The following is a 21609-nucleotide window of genomic DNA, read 5'->3' as shown; positions in this document are numbered from 1 at the left end:
TCCGAGGTCTCACCGGACCCTGCCCCGGAGTGTGAGTAGGCGTGCCAGTGTAGTGTCCCACTCTCCATTGAGAGGGGTTGTTAAGTGTGCATAAAACTCCTGGCCTTGCAATTTGTACCCTTGAATAGGGAGGGGAGTGATGACACTATGGTATGGGGGCCCTAGACAGAACCAACCAGTGAACCCGGCAGGGCATCTGCACGGATGTCTCGTTTCACCAGGATTGGTTTGAAAATTTAATACAAAAAAAAAAAAGATTTAAAACATAGAACTCCGGGGCCCCTGTAATGCAGAGGGAGACTAGATGAGCTGGGGATCAGCCTTACAACAGGGCTGAAGGAACGGGTGTCTCTCCTTGCAGAGGACATTTTGTGGGTCTTATCCCTCTGCAGGGAAGGCCTGGAAGCAGGAGAACCTCAGACGGGCAGAAGACACGACACCCGGGGAGACCAGAGCATGCTGAAGGGAAAGTTCTTAAAACAAGAAGAGAATCTGAGGAGGCCCAAGCAAGAAGCAGATTCATCCGAGGGCCGGATGAGTATATGAGGGAGGTGTTAGAAGAGAGGTAACCTATATGGGGAAAATCCACAGAGTTAAAGACTGATCGGGGAATTCAGTCAAATTTGTTCCTAACAATCAGGATTAACTTACACACCTAGTTTATTATTTTAAATTGTTACCGTACTATGATGGCACACGAGCAATTTGTAATCTATACCACCCATATTTCTCTTTATCGTGCCCTTCTGTAAACCGTTGTGATGGTTATTTAACTTAACGACGGTATAGAAAAGTTTTTAAATAAAATAGAAAGAAACAGAAGTGAGAGACTGAGGAACAGAGAAGATTCCACCACCCAAAAGATACTGGCTGGGCCTAGAGAGAAAGGGTACCTTCCCCAAAGAGCTTACCTTTGTGGGAAAGAGTGCGTGAAAGACTGAGTCGCGCATGTTGTGGAATTTTTGGACTTTGTGCTGCCACCGGTTTGCAGTGAAGGCTTATTGTGAACAGTTTTGGAGTGCAGAATGATTTTTTTTTTTCGGTGACTGGAATGGTGTGCAGAAGAACCCCAGAGAGAGCGCCAACCCAAAGGGCCTTGAAAGGACCGTCTTCCCCCTTTCTGTGCAGGAACCCTGGGAGGTCATGTGGCCTGGCGTGGTCCATGAAACCCGCCACTCCATGTGCCCCCATAACCAAGAAGTGACCAGGATGGGGTTATCTAAGGTGGTGACACTGCAGCACTTTTAATCTTTCTTCTTTGAAAACAAAATCGATCCCATTCGCTAAGAATCTCCAGTACTCACCTTTCAGTAAGTTCTCTTCTATGGGGAGGTCTTTGAACAACTTGTGGTACTGGGAGTTGTTTTTATTTGGCGTCTAGATGTAAACAAGACAAACAAATTGGGAGTTGCTCATTTATTACGGGGCAGAGAGCATTCCTGCCCCCTTCCCCCGGATTAATCCTGCCCCCTCCCCAAGAGAGGCAGTCCCAAGGCAGGGAGAGGGGCAGGAATTTGCAAATAGCACACACCAAAACAAAACCAATGACATTAGTTTCTCTGTCATGTCGTTTTAGAAACGACACAAAACATAATATGTATCTCATTTGAAGCAATCGCACATGCCTAATCATTTTTAGCCTTGGTTCACAGAACAGAGGCGTGTGGGGGTGGGGGGGTCTCCCCTTATAGCTTTGAAATGGCCAGACATAGCAGTACCAAATTTTGTGTGTGTGTGAGGTGCCTGGAAGCAAGACTAAATTATGCTTACCCTGATCATTTTCTTTCCTTGCGTACTCCTAGAGCCCTCCCTTTCACTTGGGGGACTCCCTGCTCCTCAGCTGACGGAAACAGACAGCACGCCCCCTTGATGATCTCATTCATTGTAAAAAAAAAAAAGGGGGAAATGGTCGCAGGCCCCGCCAAGAGCCTACTATCAAAGCGATCCAGACAAGGACCCTTCTTCGTACCCTTTGCCAATGTAACATCTTGATGATACTTAGGACTACCTTAGCTCCTCCAGATCCCTCCTTCCTTGGGGAGGTGGGTTGAAAAAAAAGACAGCAAGAGATGTTAAGAAAGATTGCGAGCAAGGGGAGAGAGATTGGCAATGAAAGCAAATCCCCTGCTGACCCTGAGCCCTGTTTTCCTGGGCAGAGTTTGGACTGGTCTAACAGTACTTAAGAACATAAGAAGTTGCCTGACAGTAAGCTCCCAAGCCTCTGAGGCTGGCATTATCCAAATCCAGTGCTTCCAAACTTTCTCCTCTTGCAAAGTGGTGTGGAGCTAACCACCAATGCAAGTTTTTGGTTGGGGAAAGGGATGTCTTGTTTACATTCACTTGATGCTAGGTCCCAGTGCATCAACAGTGCCTGCTAGAGCGGGCACATAATGTGCTCTTGCCCATGGTACCATGTCTGTGGCTGCTGTCATGAGGCCCAGTAACTGAAGATAATGCCATGCCTTCGGGGGACTTAGTGAACAGAATCATTTTACCCACTCCACCAACTTGGTTGCTTCTCTTGGTGGAAAGGTACACTCGTCCTTTCCTCATCTCGAACTGTGCTCCCAGAAATTTCAGATTCTGAGAGGGCTCTCGGTTGCTTTTTGTGTCAATTACTACCCAGCCCCATTTTTCCAACAGTTAGATTATTATGACTGGTGCTCGTGGACTTTCCTTAAATGATTGGCTTATCAAAGCAAAGTCATCTAAGACAGGGGTGTATCAAGACGCCTTGTTTGCCACAACTATTATGACCTTGGTAGGTCCTTGGTGTTTTAGTCAAACCATAGTGAAAGGCCTAAAAAAAAAAGAAAATGATGGCCCAAAACACAAAAGCAAAGAAACTTTTGAAAAAAACGGGGTCTCATTGGAATGTGGCGATACATTTCCACGAGATCCAGTGAGGCCAAGAACTCTCCCTTCCTTACGGCAGCCTTAACCGAGCGGAGGGTTTCCATTCTGCAATGGGGAATTTTTATTAAAACACTTGTTCACCCCCTTTAAGTCTAACCCAGGGCAGAAAGTGCTGTGCTTCTTTGGCACTACAAAATAAAGTGAATATGCCCCCCCAGCCGCTGTAGTGCTGCCCGTGCAACGTATGCCATGCAGATGGATGCCTGGATTGCTGTGGCTCAGGATTGTTTGAACACAGACTTGATTTTAAGATCCCGTGGGTCCCTTTCAGCGCAGCACCTTCTCTTCGGATGGTCATTCTGCATACAAGGGCCTTCACTGCTGCATCCACCCTTGGACTCTTCGGCAGGCTTCGCTTTTCCTCCAGGGGCAGAGTCTGCCCATAGTTTGAGTGTCCCTAAGGAGGTATCCCATCCTGTTAGCGCCATCTGTTTCAGGGCTTCCTGCACAGGAAAAGCTTTGGAGTGTTTTCTAACGAGCAAAACGGGGCTTCCTTCCCTGGGCTCACTGCTTTTTTTCTTCTCCTGCCTACCTGCCGACCAGGTAAGGCTGCAGCTGCTACGCGGTTTAAATCCGCTCAGCCTGCAGCAACCCTCAATTATTCACGCCCGCCAGGAAAGGAAGAGGCCAGGCTGCTGCCTTTACTGACTCACTCCACAGGGCTCCGTCTTGCCACTGCTCCTCCCTTTCGCTGCCTCTCTTGAAGCATTTTATCTTTTTATAAACTTTATTCTGCCGATCAAATCAAGGCGCCAACACAACAGGGAGAGGAGGGGGAGAAAGGAGAGACCTCGAGGCAATCTGTTGCTCCTACATTTTGCCTCTTTTTTTGGGGGGGGGGGGGGGGGGGCTTTATAAAAGCTGAAGCAGGGTCCTGGCCTTACAACACCCCCCTAGGTGGGCCCCTCCCAAGGGAGGGGCCCACCTAGGGGGGATCCATGCCCAAAGATGGGGTCCTTGCCTAGGTGCTTCTATTAGGGGGGGGGGGGGGTGAAGACCTGGGAAGCCCCTTCACAGGGGGAAGTTACCCTGAAGGGCGGTTGCCCCAGCAGCGTTTGGATTACCCAGGCCTAGGTGTCACTTTTCTTCTTTTGTAGTTGTCCGACTCACGCTTATCTGCAAGCTGGCGGGGCCTGCGACCACTTTACCCCCGTTTGTGGCAAAGAATGAGGTCAGCAAGGGGGCATGCCCTCTGTCTCCGTCCGCTGAGGAGCAGGGGACTCCCCAAGCACAATGGACCGGTTCTGACAGACAAGAAGGAATCGGATTTTCCCACTTTGGATGGCTGGTGCGCGATACAGGGGGGCACATGAGGAAGGCAAAGATGGCACTTTTACCATAGGAAATGAATCGGGGAGGGGATGTTTGAACCAAGGCTATCTAGTATTTTTTTTTTCTTCTTTTGAATTGAAATTTTTTTTTTATTAAGCATATTATAAATAAACCACATTAATGTGTAACAGGTATCGAAATCCAACCACTACACCTTCTACTTTTGTTTTTTACATAGCGCAGACTTTGTAATATGCAGAGGGCTTCTGAGATCTGAAGTTGCCCAGCTCCACTATAGGTAGCTGGGTTGTCAGACAGAAGGAGAAGATCCTTCTTACCTGATCAGGACAATGTACTATTTCCCCACTTTCTCTGTCCTGAAGTTTTCCTATGCATTTCAGTGTTAGATATTTTCTTCAGTGTCATAAAATATTATTCTTAACAGCTTTTAAATGCCAGCACACATGATATGGTGAGAGCCGGTCTCTGGTAAAGTGTATATGGTCAGCTACCCAGCACATGGAGCTAGTATGTATGAGAATAGCAGGTCACTAGGATAAGGTGTGCTAGGCTGCGGTTGTATGCACATTTGTGCGCATAAAAACTTTACTTCTAATTTAACAAGGAATTTTACGCACAAAAAGCTCATACGTCAATGCACCTCCACACAACCTCTAGATTAATAAAGCAATTAACTATTTCTCTCCAATGCAGGGAATTGGATTAAAACCCTAAAGGCTTGTTTGTAATGCTGGATATTTAACTCCTGGTTGGAGGCAGAGTAAAGTTTGCTCACATTTTTGGGGACAGTGGAAAGTTTATGGTGCTGTGCCCAAGTGTGGGGCCCTGTACCTGGTGCAGACCCCCCCCAGAGTGGAACCCTAGATCTCCTGCTTCTCCAGCCTCATTGCATTTTGGTGCATAAGGCCCTCTGCCACACCACTGCCAAGTGGCTCCTGCCAGGCCAACAGTTTTGTGCCAGCCGTTCTCAGGTCGTACACACCAAGATGGATCCAGGAAAGCAAGAGGTGACAGCGATAGTTATACATACCACAAGCACTGTGCGATGGTAACAACTGCCCTAAAGATCTTACATAGTGATAGGCAGTTGCACATATAACAAATGCTAATAAGTGTTTGCCCCAAAGAGAGAGACGTTTTCATCTTTATGCCTGCCTAGCATGCTTTTCAGTTGTTTTATGTTTCTAAACCATGGCTAACATGATTTATGCATGCTATTTATTATTTAAATTTTTTTTGCACATATTTTTGGCTTTGGGCGTACTTTTTAAAAAAATGTTAACCTCCAGCTGCATTTGCATACCATTAGCTTCCTACATTGGGATAGTAAATTGTTTTTTTTTATTTTGTGCATAAAGAAAACGTCCACTGAAATTCATACACTGGGCCCACAGTTATCCAATGGGCCAACAGGGGAAGGGGCATCTGAACTAATAACCTCTGACTTTCTGTGGGGGTCAGGGAGCGTGAGGGCCTGGAGCCCTCCGACTGAACACTGCTGCCTTGATTCCCACTTAGAATAATAATTAATTACTGCCTCAAAAAACAAACTTAAGAATAGGTGAAAGAAAAAAAAATGAATGGATTAAAAAGGTCACTGCAATTTGAAACAAGAAAAAAAAAACCAAAAACCCCACTGCTACATGAAAACATAGCCAACTCATGACTCACCAGTTCTCTAATAACTCGTTCATTCTCTTCCTCTTTAAGAGCTTCATTTAAACCCACACTATATTAAAAAAAAAAAAAAGGAGATGGTCAGATACACAACTAAAATCATTACTGTTTAGGGAAGCGTTCAAGCGATGGTCATGTTTTTTATGAGACTGTAATTAATGTATTGCTTTATTATTGTCTGAGTGGAGGCGGCAGAATATAAGCCACTGAATAAATAAAATAAATGCACATACACATAAGAGCAATACAGCCAAAGAAAAAGAAGAGTGGCTCAGAACCGTCCACTGCTTTACTTTAAGAGACCTAAGGAACAAATGGAGTCCGTAGAACAACAATATCAATGGAGAGAAACACTCAGCGAGCTACGGATTGCATGCAGTTTGGAAGCTTCCTGCTGCGGTTTTATCGGTGTAAGAGAATAAGAAGCCTTCCTGGTTTGGTTTGGCGTTGGGAGAATGATTGGATTCGATTTCTCCCAAGCTAAAAACGGGTATTGATAGCTGTTTTCTGGCGAGCTCAGCACATTTATTTAGCAGTAACACAAGGGACCACGCGTATCCCTGGGGCTGGGACCCCCGAACTGGGAAGGGGGTGGTTCTTTCCTATTTGGAGATAGCGCGGGGTATGACTGGTACATTGCACCTTTCACTGGTACTGTCTGCTGTCAGGGTCGGATGGACCCTGGGTTATGGCAGACCAGATGTTCCTCCCAAGTGGGCAGTCACCTTGCTTGCATGTGGAGGGTTGACCGGTACGTCCATGAGGAGCGAGTGCGGACAGCGGCGAGCCCCTGAGTCAACATGCTGCCTGCCCATTGACAGTTGGCTAGAGCTCTCTGTTAAGGCTCGGCTTCCTAGGTTTTCATTGTAATGTAGTTACTCTAATAAAGCTGCGGCCTATTTTCCTCCAGTTCCTTATCCGGCTCTGTTTTTATTGAAGGTGTCATGGTGGTGTGAAGTATTCTGTGTGCATGTGGTCTCACCCCTGCCTTGCGATGAATATAGCGGCTGCACAAGTTAAGAAAACATAGTTTTGGTAAATGCTGATCATTCTCCTTGGTCTCAATTGACCCTATAGCTATAGTACATAAGAACATAAGAACATGCCCTACTGGGTCAGACCAAGGCCAAGGCCTGGATTGGCCACTGTTTCCAACAGTGGCCAATCCAGGCCATAAGAGCCTGGCAAGTACCCAAAAACTAAGTCTATTCCATGTTACTGTTGCTAGTAATAGCAGTGGCTATTTTCTAAGTCAACTTAATTAATAACAGGTAATAGACTTCTCCTCCAAGAACTTATCCAATAGGGGTCCCATATTATTCTGTGTGCATCAATAACATTTTTCAAAGAAAAGATGAGTTTCTCAATAGATGCAATGTTATATACATGGGTTTTCCACACATTAAATTTCAGTTTGTTCTTCCATTACAGGGCACCAGGTTCTCCGAGAACAAGCAGGATATCAGTCTTCACATGTGGGTGACATCATCAGATGGAGCCCAGCATGGAACTTTGATTTCAAAGCTTCAGAAGCTTTGAGCTTGCCTTACTAGGCATGTGCAGTCCTATCTACCTCCCTGTCTCCCAGGCAGCACCCCTCAGTCTCTTTTTTTCCCCCACAGAGCCTGCAAGTCACGGTTCTTTGCTCTCTCTCACAGTTACTGCATGAAAGTTTCTGGAGCTGCAGGAGCTGTATGTTTTTCTTGCAGGACCCCATGGGTTTGGTTCTCTCTCTCAAGGTTTTGTCTATTTTCATTTTTTTCTGTCCACCACATGGTGCGCTGGCCTGGTGCCCAATGCAGCTTGAGGTTTTTTCTCAGCTTTCATGTTGTGCTTTTGCATTGGTCTAATGTCTCATGGAGCCTGCAGTTTTCAGGGCTCCTGCATTTTGGGGGGGGGGGGGGGGGGGGGGAGCTAGGCTTCTTATGCCAGGTTTGCAGATTTGCCTAGGTACAAACCACAGTGTATCTGGAGGGACCCTCCTTGTGAGGCTGCTGCCATTTTTAGATCGCATTCCAGGCAGGAGCTCTGGGAGCCTTAGACCAACCTATGGTCATCAAGGGATGCCCAGATATCGAAGGATCTAGGATAGCTGGTGTTGAATGAAGGAGCATTCCCATGGGGGGGGGGGGGGGGGAAGAGCTCATCCTCCCTGTAATCCTGGGAACTGCACTAGTCTCCATAGGCCCAAGTTAATTATCACCTCTAGTACCCTGGATGAGGTGACCTCCATTCCTGCCTGTCAGCCTGTCTCAGCAGGTGGTCTTCAAGGAGGTGCATGGGAGCAATCAGCACTGCTGATGCAACAATGGGATTGGCGCCTTCAGCCACCGTGAGCTCTGATGTAAAACCACCTGCAATGTTGGCACTGACACAATAGACATCCAGCACTAAAAGAATTGGCACTAAGTTAATAAATACAGGGTGTTGTGGAATAGATATTAGGTGCTGTGGGCACCGGGGACTCATCAGGCACCACTGATGGCATCAGGTGCCACCACAGCAAGAGCAATAGGACATGCTAATTTTGCAGGCACCAATATAGGCCAGGGTTTCCAAAACCTTTAGCCAATGTGACCCCATTGTAGCACTCAAAAATTCACATGAACCTAGAAGATGACCAAAACAAAATTAGCAGCGGTGCAGATCATGGTCCACAATTCACTCTTACCCTCACCTCACTCCAGCTAATCCTCTCTCAACATAAACATCCACCCTTTTCAGAGGATCTCCTCTTAACCTCCAACCCTCCCAGCTGATCTTCTTACCTCCCCAGCTCACCACTTCTTTTACCCCTTCAGCTCTTTTGCATCCCAACTGATCCTCTCACACCCCAAGCCATTCTTATAATCCAATTGATCCTTTGTCAATCTCCACTCACTGTCATTCGCCATCCCCTATCACCCCAAAGCCTCAACTCCTCCTCTCCAACCCTCCCTCTCACAAACCCCCCAAGTTAATCCCCTCTCATGCCCCAGCTCCTTTCTTATATCCCCCAGTTGATCTTCTGTCATTCTCTCTCTCTCACCCTCCACAGCTAATTCCTTTCCAGCTGATCCAGTCCTGAATCCCCTCCTGCAACTGATCCATTCCTCCAAACAGCCCCTTCTTTAAACATTGCCCTGGGCAAGGGCCAGAGATATTTTCCTCTGGGCCCTGGTTCAAAGGTGGATGAAATCTGGTGAGACATGAAGGCAGGCGCTGGACAGAGGCAACATTTTTCCTCTTAGGTAGGTTCAATCGTGAATGAGGATAGAGAAACTGTGACAATCTTCACTGGCTCATGCACACAGCCCTCCCCCCTCTCTTTATTGTTGGACCTGAGCCAGACTGTTATCCACAAGTAGCAGCAATATTAATGAGTCAGCATGGGGGCCTGTAAGCCAATGCAAGCTCACAGGCTCTGGAGGGATCCCAGTTCTTCCTCACACCATGCTTCCAGTAACCACAGAAACTCATGCAAGGATGGAGTCACTGTTTGACCTGTGAATGCATGCAGGTGCATAGGCTCCACATTTACTTCCACTGCTAATGGTTCTGGGGCCTGAGTACTGCCATTTGAGGCATTTGAGACCCCCAGCTGATGGTTGCTCCCTAGAAGCTGGAAGGATCATTCTCCTGTAGAAGGGGATTATATGCTGAAATCCTGCTGCAGAGGAGCATAAACACGTCACTTGTTGTTTTTTCAAAACAGGCATCCTCGAGCTCAAATTGTACACTGACCCTTATAGTGTGAGTGGTTCCATCTGCTCTGCACCTTGGGCATCATCCACAGCGCTCAACCCCGAGAGTCACACTGTCCTGGTGGCTGATTCATTCTGAAGTTGCCTAGTACATCTTGTCCGGCTATGGGTTTGGGAGCTCTCATAAGGGGCTCTGCACCCAGGTTCTTGTGATCATTTAGGGATTTTCCTTGTTCTCTTTCAGCAAGGGACAGTACATGTAGATGTCTATGCAAAGGGGATGAGCAGTCTATTTTGATGGTCAGCCTGAACCAAAGCTTGTAATCTTCAGTAGTCCCTGCTTGTAACGTTCAGATTTCCACAGCTGCAAATCCCTGTGGTACCACAGTTTCCATCTCGTAACAGAGAGGCTTTTGGACTTCTGTTTCAGCATCCTTATCCTAGACTAGACTGGAGTTTTCATAAATTTCTCTACAAAGTTTTCAGTTCACAAGACTATGTAAACTGAAAAGAATCTAGGTAACTAGGTTCCTCATAACTCCCTGTTGGCCGAGACAGATTCATCAAGGATCTCATCAAGCTGTGGAATTCTCAACATTGATCTATACAGGTTAGGTGCTGCCCCTCTATCCCTACATTGAATTTGGGCTCTCTTTGTCCAGATGCTGGAGACGTAGCACCGCAGCCTCAGGTTCTGTCAGGTAATCTATCTCCTATGCCCCTGGCATCCAGAAGGGATTTCAGTAGGAAAGCCCATAATGTGGAAAGAGAAGGTCTTGCCACATGGCTTATGGGAAGATTCTTAGAACCTTTTTCCCTGTTTCAAAGGAAACTTGTTTGCAGTTTGGTTTCATTTAGGTGAAATTGGGTGTTTTCCTATCATGTAAAAGGTAAGTCCATCTCCATACAGCCTTAGCTGTATGGTTTATATCATCATGGGATGTCAGCAAGGTTTTCACCCAGTAGTTACAAGTTCTTTCTAGCTTCGGCACTCTTGATTGCATAATATCTGACCTGGAAGGTCAAATTTTTCTTAGTAGTCGCACGGTTAGTGTGCTCTTCCAAAGATCCTGGTGCCTTTCTGACCTTTTTCAAAGTTTTTCTCCTAGTAAATTATTTCTATACAGGTTTCTAGTCACTGACTAACGTCATGCATAAGTCTGTAAGGCAAACACAGCCTTGCACCTGGAGGGCTGTAAAGCTCTAGGATAATCTACTCAGCTTTTCTTCTTGACACCAAAAACTTGCAATGACCATAGCCAAGAGCTCTATTTCTCCTGGTTAGAGAATTGGGCCCTCTCGCCCAGGAGGACCTGAGTCCATTGGGCCATGTCAAAGCTCACTGTGCTGGAGCTCGGACTGCATCCGAGTTGATGTGGCAAAGTGGGATTTTCTCCACACATTCACAACATGCTCCCCTGTTTTAGCAGGGGTTTCCAACATAAAATAGTTGGAAACAAACAGTCTGCCCTATGGAGGTACAGAACCCAACTTTATTTCCTCCTAGGGCCTATTATTGGTCAGAATGCCACAAAAAAAAAATAAATTAGGAAAAACATTCATGTGAGGTTGGGCCAATCATCACCCAAAACAGTAGCACCTTTGGTACTGCTTAGTTTTTCCCTTTTGTTTGAAGCAACCTGTAGCTTGGGAGACCCCATATGTGAGGGCTGCTATCCTGCTTGTCCTTTGAGAAAGTGAAGTTACTTACCTCTGATGGACAGCAGGATATCTGTCCTTACAAAACCCTCCCGCCTCCCCTTGGTTTCTCCAAGTCTTTATCATGGACTGAGGGGGTCCTCCCTGGGAGGGCAAGCTCAAAGCTTCTATAAGCTTTGAAATCAAAGTTCTATGCTGGGCTCCATCTGAAGATGTAACGCACTTGTGAGGAGTGACTTCCTGCTATACATTAGAGAACCACCATTACAGGTAAGTAACTTCACCTAGCTAGCAGCATGCAATTGTTAGCAGACTAATTTTCTGCTGTAAGAAGCCAGAGAGGTATCCTCACATGGGTCAAACTAGACCCACCGTGGTGTTAACACCAATTGAGTTTTTATTGTCCCTATTTCCTCACTTAGCAGCTTCTAGAAACTCTGAATAAAAAAGCCAGGACCACCACAAGTGAAAGGGTGTTCCTCTCACCGCATTCTCCCCAGCAAAGCAGACTGGACAGCAGAGTAAATGTAAAGAAATATGTTGGGCATCTATATGTACAATGTAAAACTCTAACCAACCTCTCAGATCTCTTATAACAAACTGATATTGTGTGTGTGTGTGTGTGTGTGTCAAAATACCTTGCTATTCTGAGTCTGACACACCTACATTTAACTAATTCTTTGCTCCATTGGGAAACACATTTTGCTGATGTAAATTCATCATCCAGATTCAAGAGACCCTTACTCATTACTGTTCATCTAGAGAAGAGGCCCTCAGCACTGAGCAACTTCGCCATAGAAACAGACTGTGAAAGGACGGAAAAAATAACCACCTAACAGAGTTTGCAGTGGCAGAATGGGCTTTTGCAGTCCCTGGGGCTGGAGATGAGGGTGAAGGCTGTATTCAGCACACTCCGACCAGCCCAGCCCAGAGCACCCAAACAGCATTGAGAGGCTGTCTGACCTCCAAGACTCCAGAAAGCATGCACACGCATGAGCATTTTATTTATTTATTTATTTTATTTACTTATTTTATTTAAAACTTTTTCTATACCATCGTTAAGGTGGGCACCGTCACAATGGTTTACAGTAAGGCACAAAAGAAATGCTATTAACCTCTATCAATTTACACAGGTGCCATAATGTTCGGTAACAGTTTTAATCAACGTTAGTTGTTAAATGAGAGTGAACACTATCATGTCCTGTTTGATTCTATAGCAGTTTGAGTCAAGGACTTATTCTATAAGTAACTTATCCTTTACTGATGAATTCTATTAAAAACAAATACATACACCCTTAGTGATTTCTGTTTGTGTGGGTGTTTTGTACCTTGCACTTCCCTGGTTTGAACCTTGCATTTCCCTGGTTTCTATTCTCCCTTCTCTTTTTGAAAGGCTTGTTTGAATAGCCAAGTTTTAAGATTTTTTCTGAAAGTTTTGTTTTTCCTTTGTAGTCTTAATTCCAAGGGCATGGAGTTCCATAATATGGGTCCTGCTAAGGATAATGCCCTTTCTCTTACTTGTGTTAGTCTTGCTGTCTTGACTGATGGAATCGTCAGAAGCGCTTTGTTGGCTGATCTTAAATTTCTGTTGGGGATGTGTACGCGAAGGGCTGTGTTCAGCCAGTCTGCGTTTTCGTTGTGTATTAATTTGTGTATGGTGCATAGTGTCTTGTACTGTATTCTTTGTTCAATGGGAAGCCAGTGCAACTCAGCCAGTGTTTCCGTAATGGGATCTCTCTTCCTTTTTCCAGTTAATACTCTTGCAGCCGTGTTCTGCAATATTTGTAGTGGTCTTATGGAGGTGTATGGTAAGCCTAGTAGAAGAGTATTGCAATAATCAGTGCTTGCAAATATTAGTGCTTGTAGTACTGATCGAAAGTTGTTGGTCGTTAGAAGTGGTTTAAGTTTTCTGAGGACCATAAGTTTGGCGTATCCTTCTTTTACTTTTATGGATATATGTTGTTTTAAGCTTAGTTCTGTGTCTATTATTACTCCTAGATTCCGGACTTTCTCTGCGAGTATTATATGTTTGTTGTTATTTAGTGTGATTGGGTTGTGTGAGATCTCCATATTTTTTTTTCTTTCTAGATGAAGGAATTCTGTCTTCTCTATATTGATTACTAGCTCCATTTGATTTAATAGTTGTTTGATGATGTCTAGATACATGTTCGCTATATTTAATGTTTTCTCTATTGTATCGTCAATGGGTAATATAAATTGAATATCGTCTGCATATATGTAGTGAGTTATTCCCAGGCCAGCTAGCAGGTGGCATAATGGCAGTAGGTATATGTTGAAAAGTGTGGCAGACAGGGCAGATCCCTGTGGTACTCCTGTCTGAAGGTCTATTTTTTCTGACATAGAATCTCTGATTTGAACTTGAAAATATCTGTTACTTAGATATGATCTGAACCAGCTGATTGTTTTGTTGCCTAATCCTATTTCTTCTAGTCTATTTAAAAGTATGTTGTGGTTTACAGTATCAAAAGCTGCTGAGAGGTCTAGCATCACTAGAATGTAATGTTTACCATTATCGAATCCTTTCATGATGTTGTCTGTCAGCGCCAGTAGTAGTGTCTCTGTGCTATAATGTTTTCGAAAGCCATGTTGTGATGGATATAGGATGTTATTGTTATCTAGGTGTTCCGCTAGTTGCTTCTGTATAGTTTTTTCTATTAATTTAGCAATTAAGGGTAGGTTTGATACAGGTCTGTAGTTGCTCAGGTTAAGTGGGTCGCTGTTTTTCTTCTTTAAAATGGGTTTTACGATTGCTCCTTTCAGTGCATCTGGCATGGATCCTTCCTCTAAGGATAGATTAACGATCTTTGTCAGTGTCGGTGATACACTGTTGGCTACTTTTTTTATATCTGTGGTTGTTATTGTGTCGCATGCATGTGGGGCGGGATTTAGTTTTTTTAACAAAACTTCGATTTGGGAGGAAAAGAACCCCACAACGGATGAAATGCACCAAAACCGTGGAGCATGCAAAAGTCATTCAGGCCAGTTCATTAAACCATGGTAAAAGGGTGTCTCAGGTCTGCCTGTGTCATTTAGGATTACAACACTGGTAGAGCAACAGAAACTGGAGACTGATCCTGCCCCATTGCAACTCAGGGGCTCCTACAAGTAGGGGAGTTTGGGGGCTGGCAGTGAGGGGGATGGGGCTTTTTTTGTATTTTGAGTAGGGGATTGAGTGTGAACCAGGGGTGGGGCTAACATTTATATTTTGGGAGGCAGGGACGGATACCAGGAAGGGGGAACCCACTGGGGGTTATTTTCAGGAGGGGAGGGGTGTGCTTTTGTATTAGATGTGGGGAGAAAGTTTGTAAAATGGGGCTTCATGCCCTGCTAAGCAATAACAGGAGAGAAAGGAACAGAGCACATCAGCAGGAGTGTTAGCCTGCTAATTTCTCTCCAGCCTAGTTAAGAATACAGGCTTAATATGGACTATGATATATAATATGATTCACATTAATCATTTGCATATTAAGGAGCTATTTTGTTTACATTTGCATGCAATCCAGTTCAATTATTGCTACATGCTGGATCTGATTTTTTCCATGGAATATTGATAATGTGGAAATACATATTAATATGTGATTATGTTTTTGATGCATGTTAGAAGTTGATTTCAGTGTTTAATGTATGTTAATGCGTTATTGCAGCTTAGTAAATTGTTCTAATTATTTGCCTATCTGGGATTTCCATCCAAGTTGCTGAAAGACCCTCTTTAGGAGGGTATTGCAATGGCTCTGTAAGCTTGGGGCAATGAAGGCCAAACAGCTGGTTAGGGACGGTTAAAACAGGTTTAATCCAAGTAGATCATAACCCATTTCCCACTGAATGTCATAGACCTCTGAACACACAGCTCTGTGCATCTGTAATGGCAGGAACCGGAGCCTCAGTCTGCGCTGCTTTGCTTCTTGCACCATTATTACACTGCACCAAAAAAACCCAAAGTCTTAGCCAGTAACAGAGAGCGTAAAACCGTGAATTATTCTGTTTCAGCAACCACCACCACACTTTTCCTGGTGTGCGCAACACTGATTAGAATTTCATTAGGCAAAAGTTATGTATATTTTATGCTTAAGGCTTTCTGTTTATTTTTTGTTACTGACTGTTGCTCTATAATGGTTGCGGCCTGTCACTTGACTGTTTGTTGTTCATTGTACTAATTTTTTTCTTTTGGCTTGCAAATAAAAACAGTTTAAATATAAAAAAAAAAAGAATTGTATATGAGGAACGGAATAGGACACAGGATTGTTTAGCTGCGGCAGTCTCACAAGCTAATCCATTAACAGGAGATGGAAATTCTCATCTGCTCACCTGCCATCTAAGGAGCTCCAGCTCCCCGCCTCAGAAGCTGCTTCCGGTTTCTTTGACTGGTACATGGCATTACAGTTGTTCGTGGTAACCCCTTTCTCCCGCATCAATTTTGCGCTGCAAGCAAGTAAAGAGATTTAAGTAAGGACCTTATCAGCATTGCAATCCATCATGGAAGGGAGGATACCAGCTATTCAAAGCAACTTGCAGGCAATCCAGAATACTATGAAAATCAGTTTTGTGGACAACTCTGGAAATCATTTTGTGCTCCACCGACTGGGAAAGTACCTATGCAAATTGTGGCTGTATGCAAAAATATCCACTTGTTCTGTGAGCCAGCCCATGCCTGCATGCAGATTCAGAGTTAGGACAGAGAGCAAGGTGGTGTTAGGCATTCACGCGTCAAAACTCCCCAAAATAAAACCTGTGATGGGCTTGCAGTGCAGCCGTTTCATCTGAAAGCAGAACTGGTACAGAACCTTTGTGCTCCGACGCCCAGTTACCAGGAACCGAATTAACCATTCCAGAAGCTACACCGTCCTTCCACTAGAGGTCACCTAAGCTTGCTTATTGCACACACGTTGCATCTCACCAGAGAAGAGAAATTGGTGGATGTGCATAATTGTTGTTTTTAAGACTGGGGCCTTTACAGAGTCCTGCAAACTTAAATCTGAGACATTACTGACCCACCTCTCTCGGATTCTACTCAACAGTCACAGGGCAACTCTCATAAGAACATAAGATATACCATACTAAGGGTCTGTCAAGTCAAGTATCCTGTTTCCAACTGTGGTCAATCCAAGTCACAAATACCTGGCAAGTACCCAAACATTAAATAGATCCCATGCTACTAATGCCAGTAAGAAGCAGTGGCTATTTCTTATTGATTAATAGCAGTTTATGAACTTCTCCAGGAACTTATCTAAATCTTTTTAAAGCCTAGCTACTCTAACTTCCTTAATCACATCCTCTGGCAATGAATTCCAGAGCTTAATTGTGCATTGAGAGAAAAATAATTTTCTCTGATTTGTTGAAAATGTGCTACTTGCTAACTTCACAGAATGCCTCCTACTCATTGTATTATCTGAAAGAGTAAATAATTGATTCACATTTACCCATTCAAGTCCTTTCATGATTCTGTAGACCTCTATCATATCCCCCCCCCCCCTCAGCCGTCTCTTCTCCAAGCTGAATAACTCTAATCTCTTTAGCCTTTCCTCATAGGGAACTGTTCCATGCCCCTTATTTTGGGTCTCCCTTCTCTGTACTTTCTCCAGTGCAACTATGTCTTGAGATGCGGTGACCAGAATTGCACAATATTCAAGATGCAGTCTCACCATGGAGCGATACAGAGGCATTATGACAGCCTCTGTTTTATTTGCCATTCCCTTCTTAATAATTCCTAACATTGTTTGTTTTTTGACCGCCACAGCCCACACTGAGCTGACGATTTCAATGTAATATCAACTATGATGCCTAGATCTCTTTCCTGGGTGGTAACCCCTAACATAGAATCTAACATCGTGTAGCTACCGCAAGGGTTATTTTTCCCTACATGCATCACCTGCACTCCCTACATAAACTTTGGATGCTTGTTGAATGGAATTTTTCGATAATTATATGGACAGTGTCAATTTGTATGAAAAGAGAGTTTAATAGATGTTTGTGTGTGAAAAGAAACCAGATAAGTCACCAGACAATTATATCCTCAAAATCTGTATGGTGATTGACAAGACACAAAATACATTTGAAATAATGTATATAGGAGCAATCATATCTATAATTATACCCAGCCAGATGATATTTGTTTATAATCATGGCTCCCTTATTATGCTTTTTTCATGAAACTTTTTTCAATAAGCAAATAAAAAAAAAAATGCAGTGTATACATGATCAGCTGAGGAACACAATTAACAGCAAAATATTACTTATCTGAAGGAGCACAGTGACCAGAACTGAAAGTCCCACATAGTTACTTGTCTAGGGAACGTCACTGGCAGGTTCCAAGTCATGAAAAAACAACATTGTGGAAGCTATGGTTATCAAACAATAATCCTCTTGCTTATAACTTGACCTTGAGTGAGTGATTATAGATAAATGACTGCTCCTATATACATTTTATGAAACATGTTTTGGGCCTTGAAATATAACCGTTGTGCCTTCATGTTATTTTAGTTCTCTCAGTTGAGAGCTCTAAACAGAGCCATATAGTTACATAGAACTTCCTTTTGATTGTCTAATATGGCTACAAGATTACTTGGGGGAAGGTGAATGACTGTGTGTGTCTGTAGCCCATTCTGCAACTGTGAAAGAAAAAAAATCCTTCTCCACCTCAGATATGGTGATCAGCTCAGACTTGCTAGGTTAGCACTGTTCCCTAGATTGTAGCTTGTTCTGTAACTTTTTCCTCTGATAGTGGGTCCAATTTATGTTTGAATTGATTTTATTTATAGGAGTGTGCAGTTTTTTTCCCCATTTTGTTCATTTTTTGGGGGGGGGGGGGGGGGGTTGTCTTTTTTGTAAAAGCTGGCAGTCTCCACTAGTTGATTAAACAAGTACTTTGTAAAATCTTTAAAGTTCCCCCCCCCACACACACACAGCCTTCCACCCCCCTCCATTCCAGCCCCTCCGGCTCCCTGTTTAAGCTTTACTGATTCCCAAGCAGGGAGGATTCCCAGTCTCTCCTGCCCACCATACCCCAAAATGCTGTCCTTTAGTAAATACCGTAATCCTTTAACATCGGATCAAAGTGCTTTAATATAAGGGCCCCTTGGTGATGAACTCTATAATGGTCTCCATCATACCTTATCCCCAATAAATCTTAGATGATTTGAGGAATAGAAAACAGCTGTTTCATTTTATTTCAAATTTTTCTTGCCTCTGTTTCATTATGCAAAACCCCAGTAAAATCAAACACTGACCAGCAAATACAAGAGACCAGAATGAATTCCAAGTCTGCACTACGGTTGTGCTTTTGTCTTGCTTGAACGCGTGGGTTCCAGGTTATTCCAGCCAAACTTGTTCCTGGATTTTCTGAGCTTCTACGACCTCAGACTTCATTTTCCCTGGCCTCAGAAGCTGTTGTCCTGGAGCCCCATGCTGCTCCGAAGAAGCTCAGAAAATCAAACAGCAGAAGGCTTTATCACCATGATTAAACATTTTTATAGAGCTCTCGGAGAATACATTTCAAACAATGAATTCAAGCTAAGACTGGCTAGCAAGAGCAAATCAACATGTGGATTTCCTATCACAAAGTAAACACTACAGAGCCAAAGTGATATTTAATAATGCTAATGATTTAATAATGTATTTATTCACTTGATATCTCCTCAAAAACATGCAGCAGGCCTGCCATGTAAATCCTGAATTTTCCCACAGACAGAGAATGGAGGTAAAGTTCTGAATAAAATTAGGTCCCCTGAGTTTTGTTCAACATGTAAAAAAAAAAAACAAAAAAAAAACATTAACATGCAAAACAATTATCCCTAGTTTACATCAATTACTCCTTACTCTGGAAAACAATGTTTTAAAAATCTTTATTTATATTTGCCTGAACTTCTCTTGCACCTCTAGAAGCCACCATGGAAGTCACTCACAAATCACATCCCAGACGCTGATGTCGGATTGGTACAATGCGTGATGCCATTTGTGACATAATAGTTAATGGCCAATCGGATCCAGTGAGCGATTATGATTTGTGACACTCTTGCTGATATGGTTGATCATATGCCAGACACTATTTAGCTTTTTGTTCAATGACCATTTAACATCCTATTAATGTCATTTAAAAAAAAAAAAGTCTAACACCGCACTTGGGGTAATTTTCAAAGGCACTTACGCACATTAAACCCAGTTTTTCGCACAGTAAGTGGCTGTTTGTAAAGTGCATATGGAATATGTTTTCACGTGCATTTTTATGCACATACTTATCAGGCATTCCAGTAGGCAGAGTTGGGCTGAAATTGGGGGAAAAGCATGCACAGTAACTTCCACTGCATGCTCCCACGCACATCCAGCGCATTCCACAAATTTTCAAAGCGGATTTACGCACCCAAGTCTGCTTCGAAAATTTGGTCTGAGGTCTGTGGGTACTCTTTATGTGCAAACTTTAGCCCTACACGGGCTACTGAAAAATTACTCTCAAAGGGTATTTGCACAACATTTCTGCAATGCATAAAGCCTCCGAGCTGCAATTTTAATTTATTTATTTTTTTTAAACATGGAATACGATTAGAAACAACTTTCTGCCACAAACTTTTCTGAGAGCTAAATTAGACAAATTGAGCTTTCACATTTTAAGTTTCTGTAGAGCAATGGCAGTGCAGTCTAGATCGGTGGTTCTCAACCGGTGTGTCGCCACTCTTCCCAGTCCCCCCCTGCTGGTCCAGCTGCTCCCCTTGCCCTGGCAGATGTAAGCTCTTCTTCCACCCAGCCTTGAAACGCTGAGAGCCTGGGCAGAACGCAGCAGGATAACGGGAGTCAGCGGCACTAACAGCACGGTCCCTTCTTCCCACCCCCGCAGTCCGGAAGAGGAAGTGGTGTGCAGCCGCAGTGCATGCATCGGCCCAGAGCAAAGAGGAGCGTCAGCCCCTGCGGCCGATGGGACACTTTTCTCAAGGCCACAAGGTTTGGAAGGAGGCTGCTGTTGTCGCCACCAGTTGTTCTTCAGTGGGGGGAGGGAGAGAGAGAGAATGAGCATGTGTGTTTGAGACAGCATTTATGTAAGTGTGCGATTGTGAGCCTGTATGGTGTGCGAGAGCGAGCGTGTGTGTGTGTAACTATGTGATTGAGAGCCTGTGTATGAAGGAGAGCATGTGTGTGATTGACATCCTGTGTGTGAGACAGCATGTATATGTGTGATTGAGAGCCTGTATATGTGAGAGAGGGCATGTGTATGTACGATTAATAGCCTGAGTGAGAGAGAGAGAGCGCGCATGTGTGTCTGTGTGTGATTGAGAGCGAGCATGTGACTATGATTGAGATCCTGTAAGAGAAAGAGCATGTAAGTGTGTGACTGAAAGCCTGTGCGCATGTAAGTGTGAGAAAGACAGATAGCGTGTGTATAAATATGTGATTAAGAGCCGAGGTAAGTGAGAGAGAGAGAGAGTATGTGTATGTGTGTGTGACTGAGAGCCTGTGTGAGAGAGAGCTTGTGTGTGACAGAGAAAGGAGAAAGTTGCAAGCAAACCACCCCACCTCCTGCTAATTCAAAACAATCTCAGGGCACCTGGATATCCCAGGTATGGAGAGCAAAGCATTTTTATAATTATTTTTAAATATTTGGTTTTTGTGTCTGCTGTTTTGAAATATTTTATTGGTGTCTGGAAATGTGTTTTTTTAAATTATTGGATATTCCAATCATCAGCTGTTTTGAAATAATCTGTTCTTTTTATTAGTATGATTTTACTGTTATTGATTTTATATTTCTTGATTTATTTTATGAGGACTGGTGAAGTTTCTTTTTTTTCTTTGTTGCACTGCATACAGTCTCTCTGGCTTATTGAGGTTTCCAGTTCAGCTTTTGTCTGCATATTTCTGTTTGTGCTTTATGTTCTCCTTGTTCTTTGTTAGGTGAATGTCTGAACATGTGACTGAGGTGAGGTATTTTGCTAGCGTGTAGTTTCTGTCTAGGGCTCTATAGCAGCCTGGCTTGTTCCATTTTCCTAATAGGTGATGTATTCTTGTTTTAAGGCCTGGTGTGATATTTTCAGTGTTGCCTTTTCATAGGTAAGGTGGTTACTGTTTGAGTGCTGGAAGTTGGTGCTGTTTTGGTATAGGAGGTTTACTATTTATGCAATTTCTGTTCAGAGTACTTCTCTTTCCCTTGTGTCATTCTTAACAATAATAGTAATACTGGGCCTTTATTTATTTTTTTAATTTTATTTCCACCATAGATTGTAATTAGTGTGTCACATATGAGCATTGTCTGTCAGGTGTGTCACGATGGGAAAGGTTGAGAACCACTGGTCTAGAGTACACACACGTTAGTCTGCTCTCTAGCGCCCTTACTCAGCGAATCCCAGTTAGCCATTTTATGACCCTCATTGGTACACAGTGA

General features: G+C 43.7%; 1 protein-coding gene across 1 annotated transcript in view; it reads right to left on the bottom strand.

Annotated features, from left to right (window-relative positions):
* Positions 1 to 21609, bottom strand: part of GRAMD2A (GRAM domain containing 2A) — a 92744-nt gene that overhangs the window by 33467 nt on the left and 37668 nt on the right. The window contains exons 2-4 of the mRNA XM_029575336.1: positions 15555 to 15668; positions 5881 to 5938; positions 1305 to 1377 (exon numbers count right to left, since the gene is read on the bottom strand). Of these exons, the coding sequence (XP_029431196.1) occupies positions 1305 to 1377; positions 5881 to 5938; positions 15555 to 15658 (235 nt within the window). The 5' untranslated portion in view covers positions 15659 to 15668. The remainder of the gene's footprint in view (positions 1 to 1304; positions 1378 to 5880; positions 5939 to 15554; positions 15669 to 21609) is intronic.

Source organism: Rhinatrema bivittatum, chromosome 13, assembly GCF_901001135.1.
Source record: "Rhinatrema bivittatum chromosome 13, aRhiBiv1.1, whole genome shotgun sequence".
NCBI classification, from domain to species: domain Eukaryota; kingdom Metazoa; phylum Chordata; class Amphibia; order Gymnophiona; family Rhinatrematidae; genus Rhinatrema; species Rhinatrema bivittatum.
Note: the sequence above shows the minus strand (reverse complement) of the source record. Positions and strands in the feature narration are given on the sequence as shown.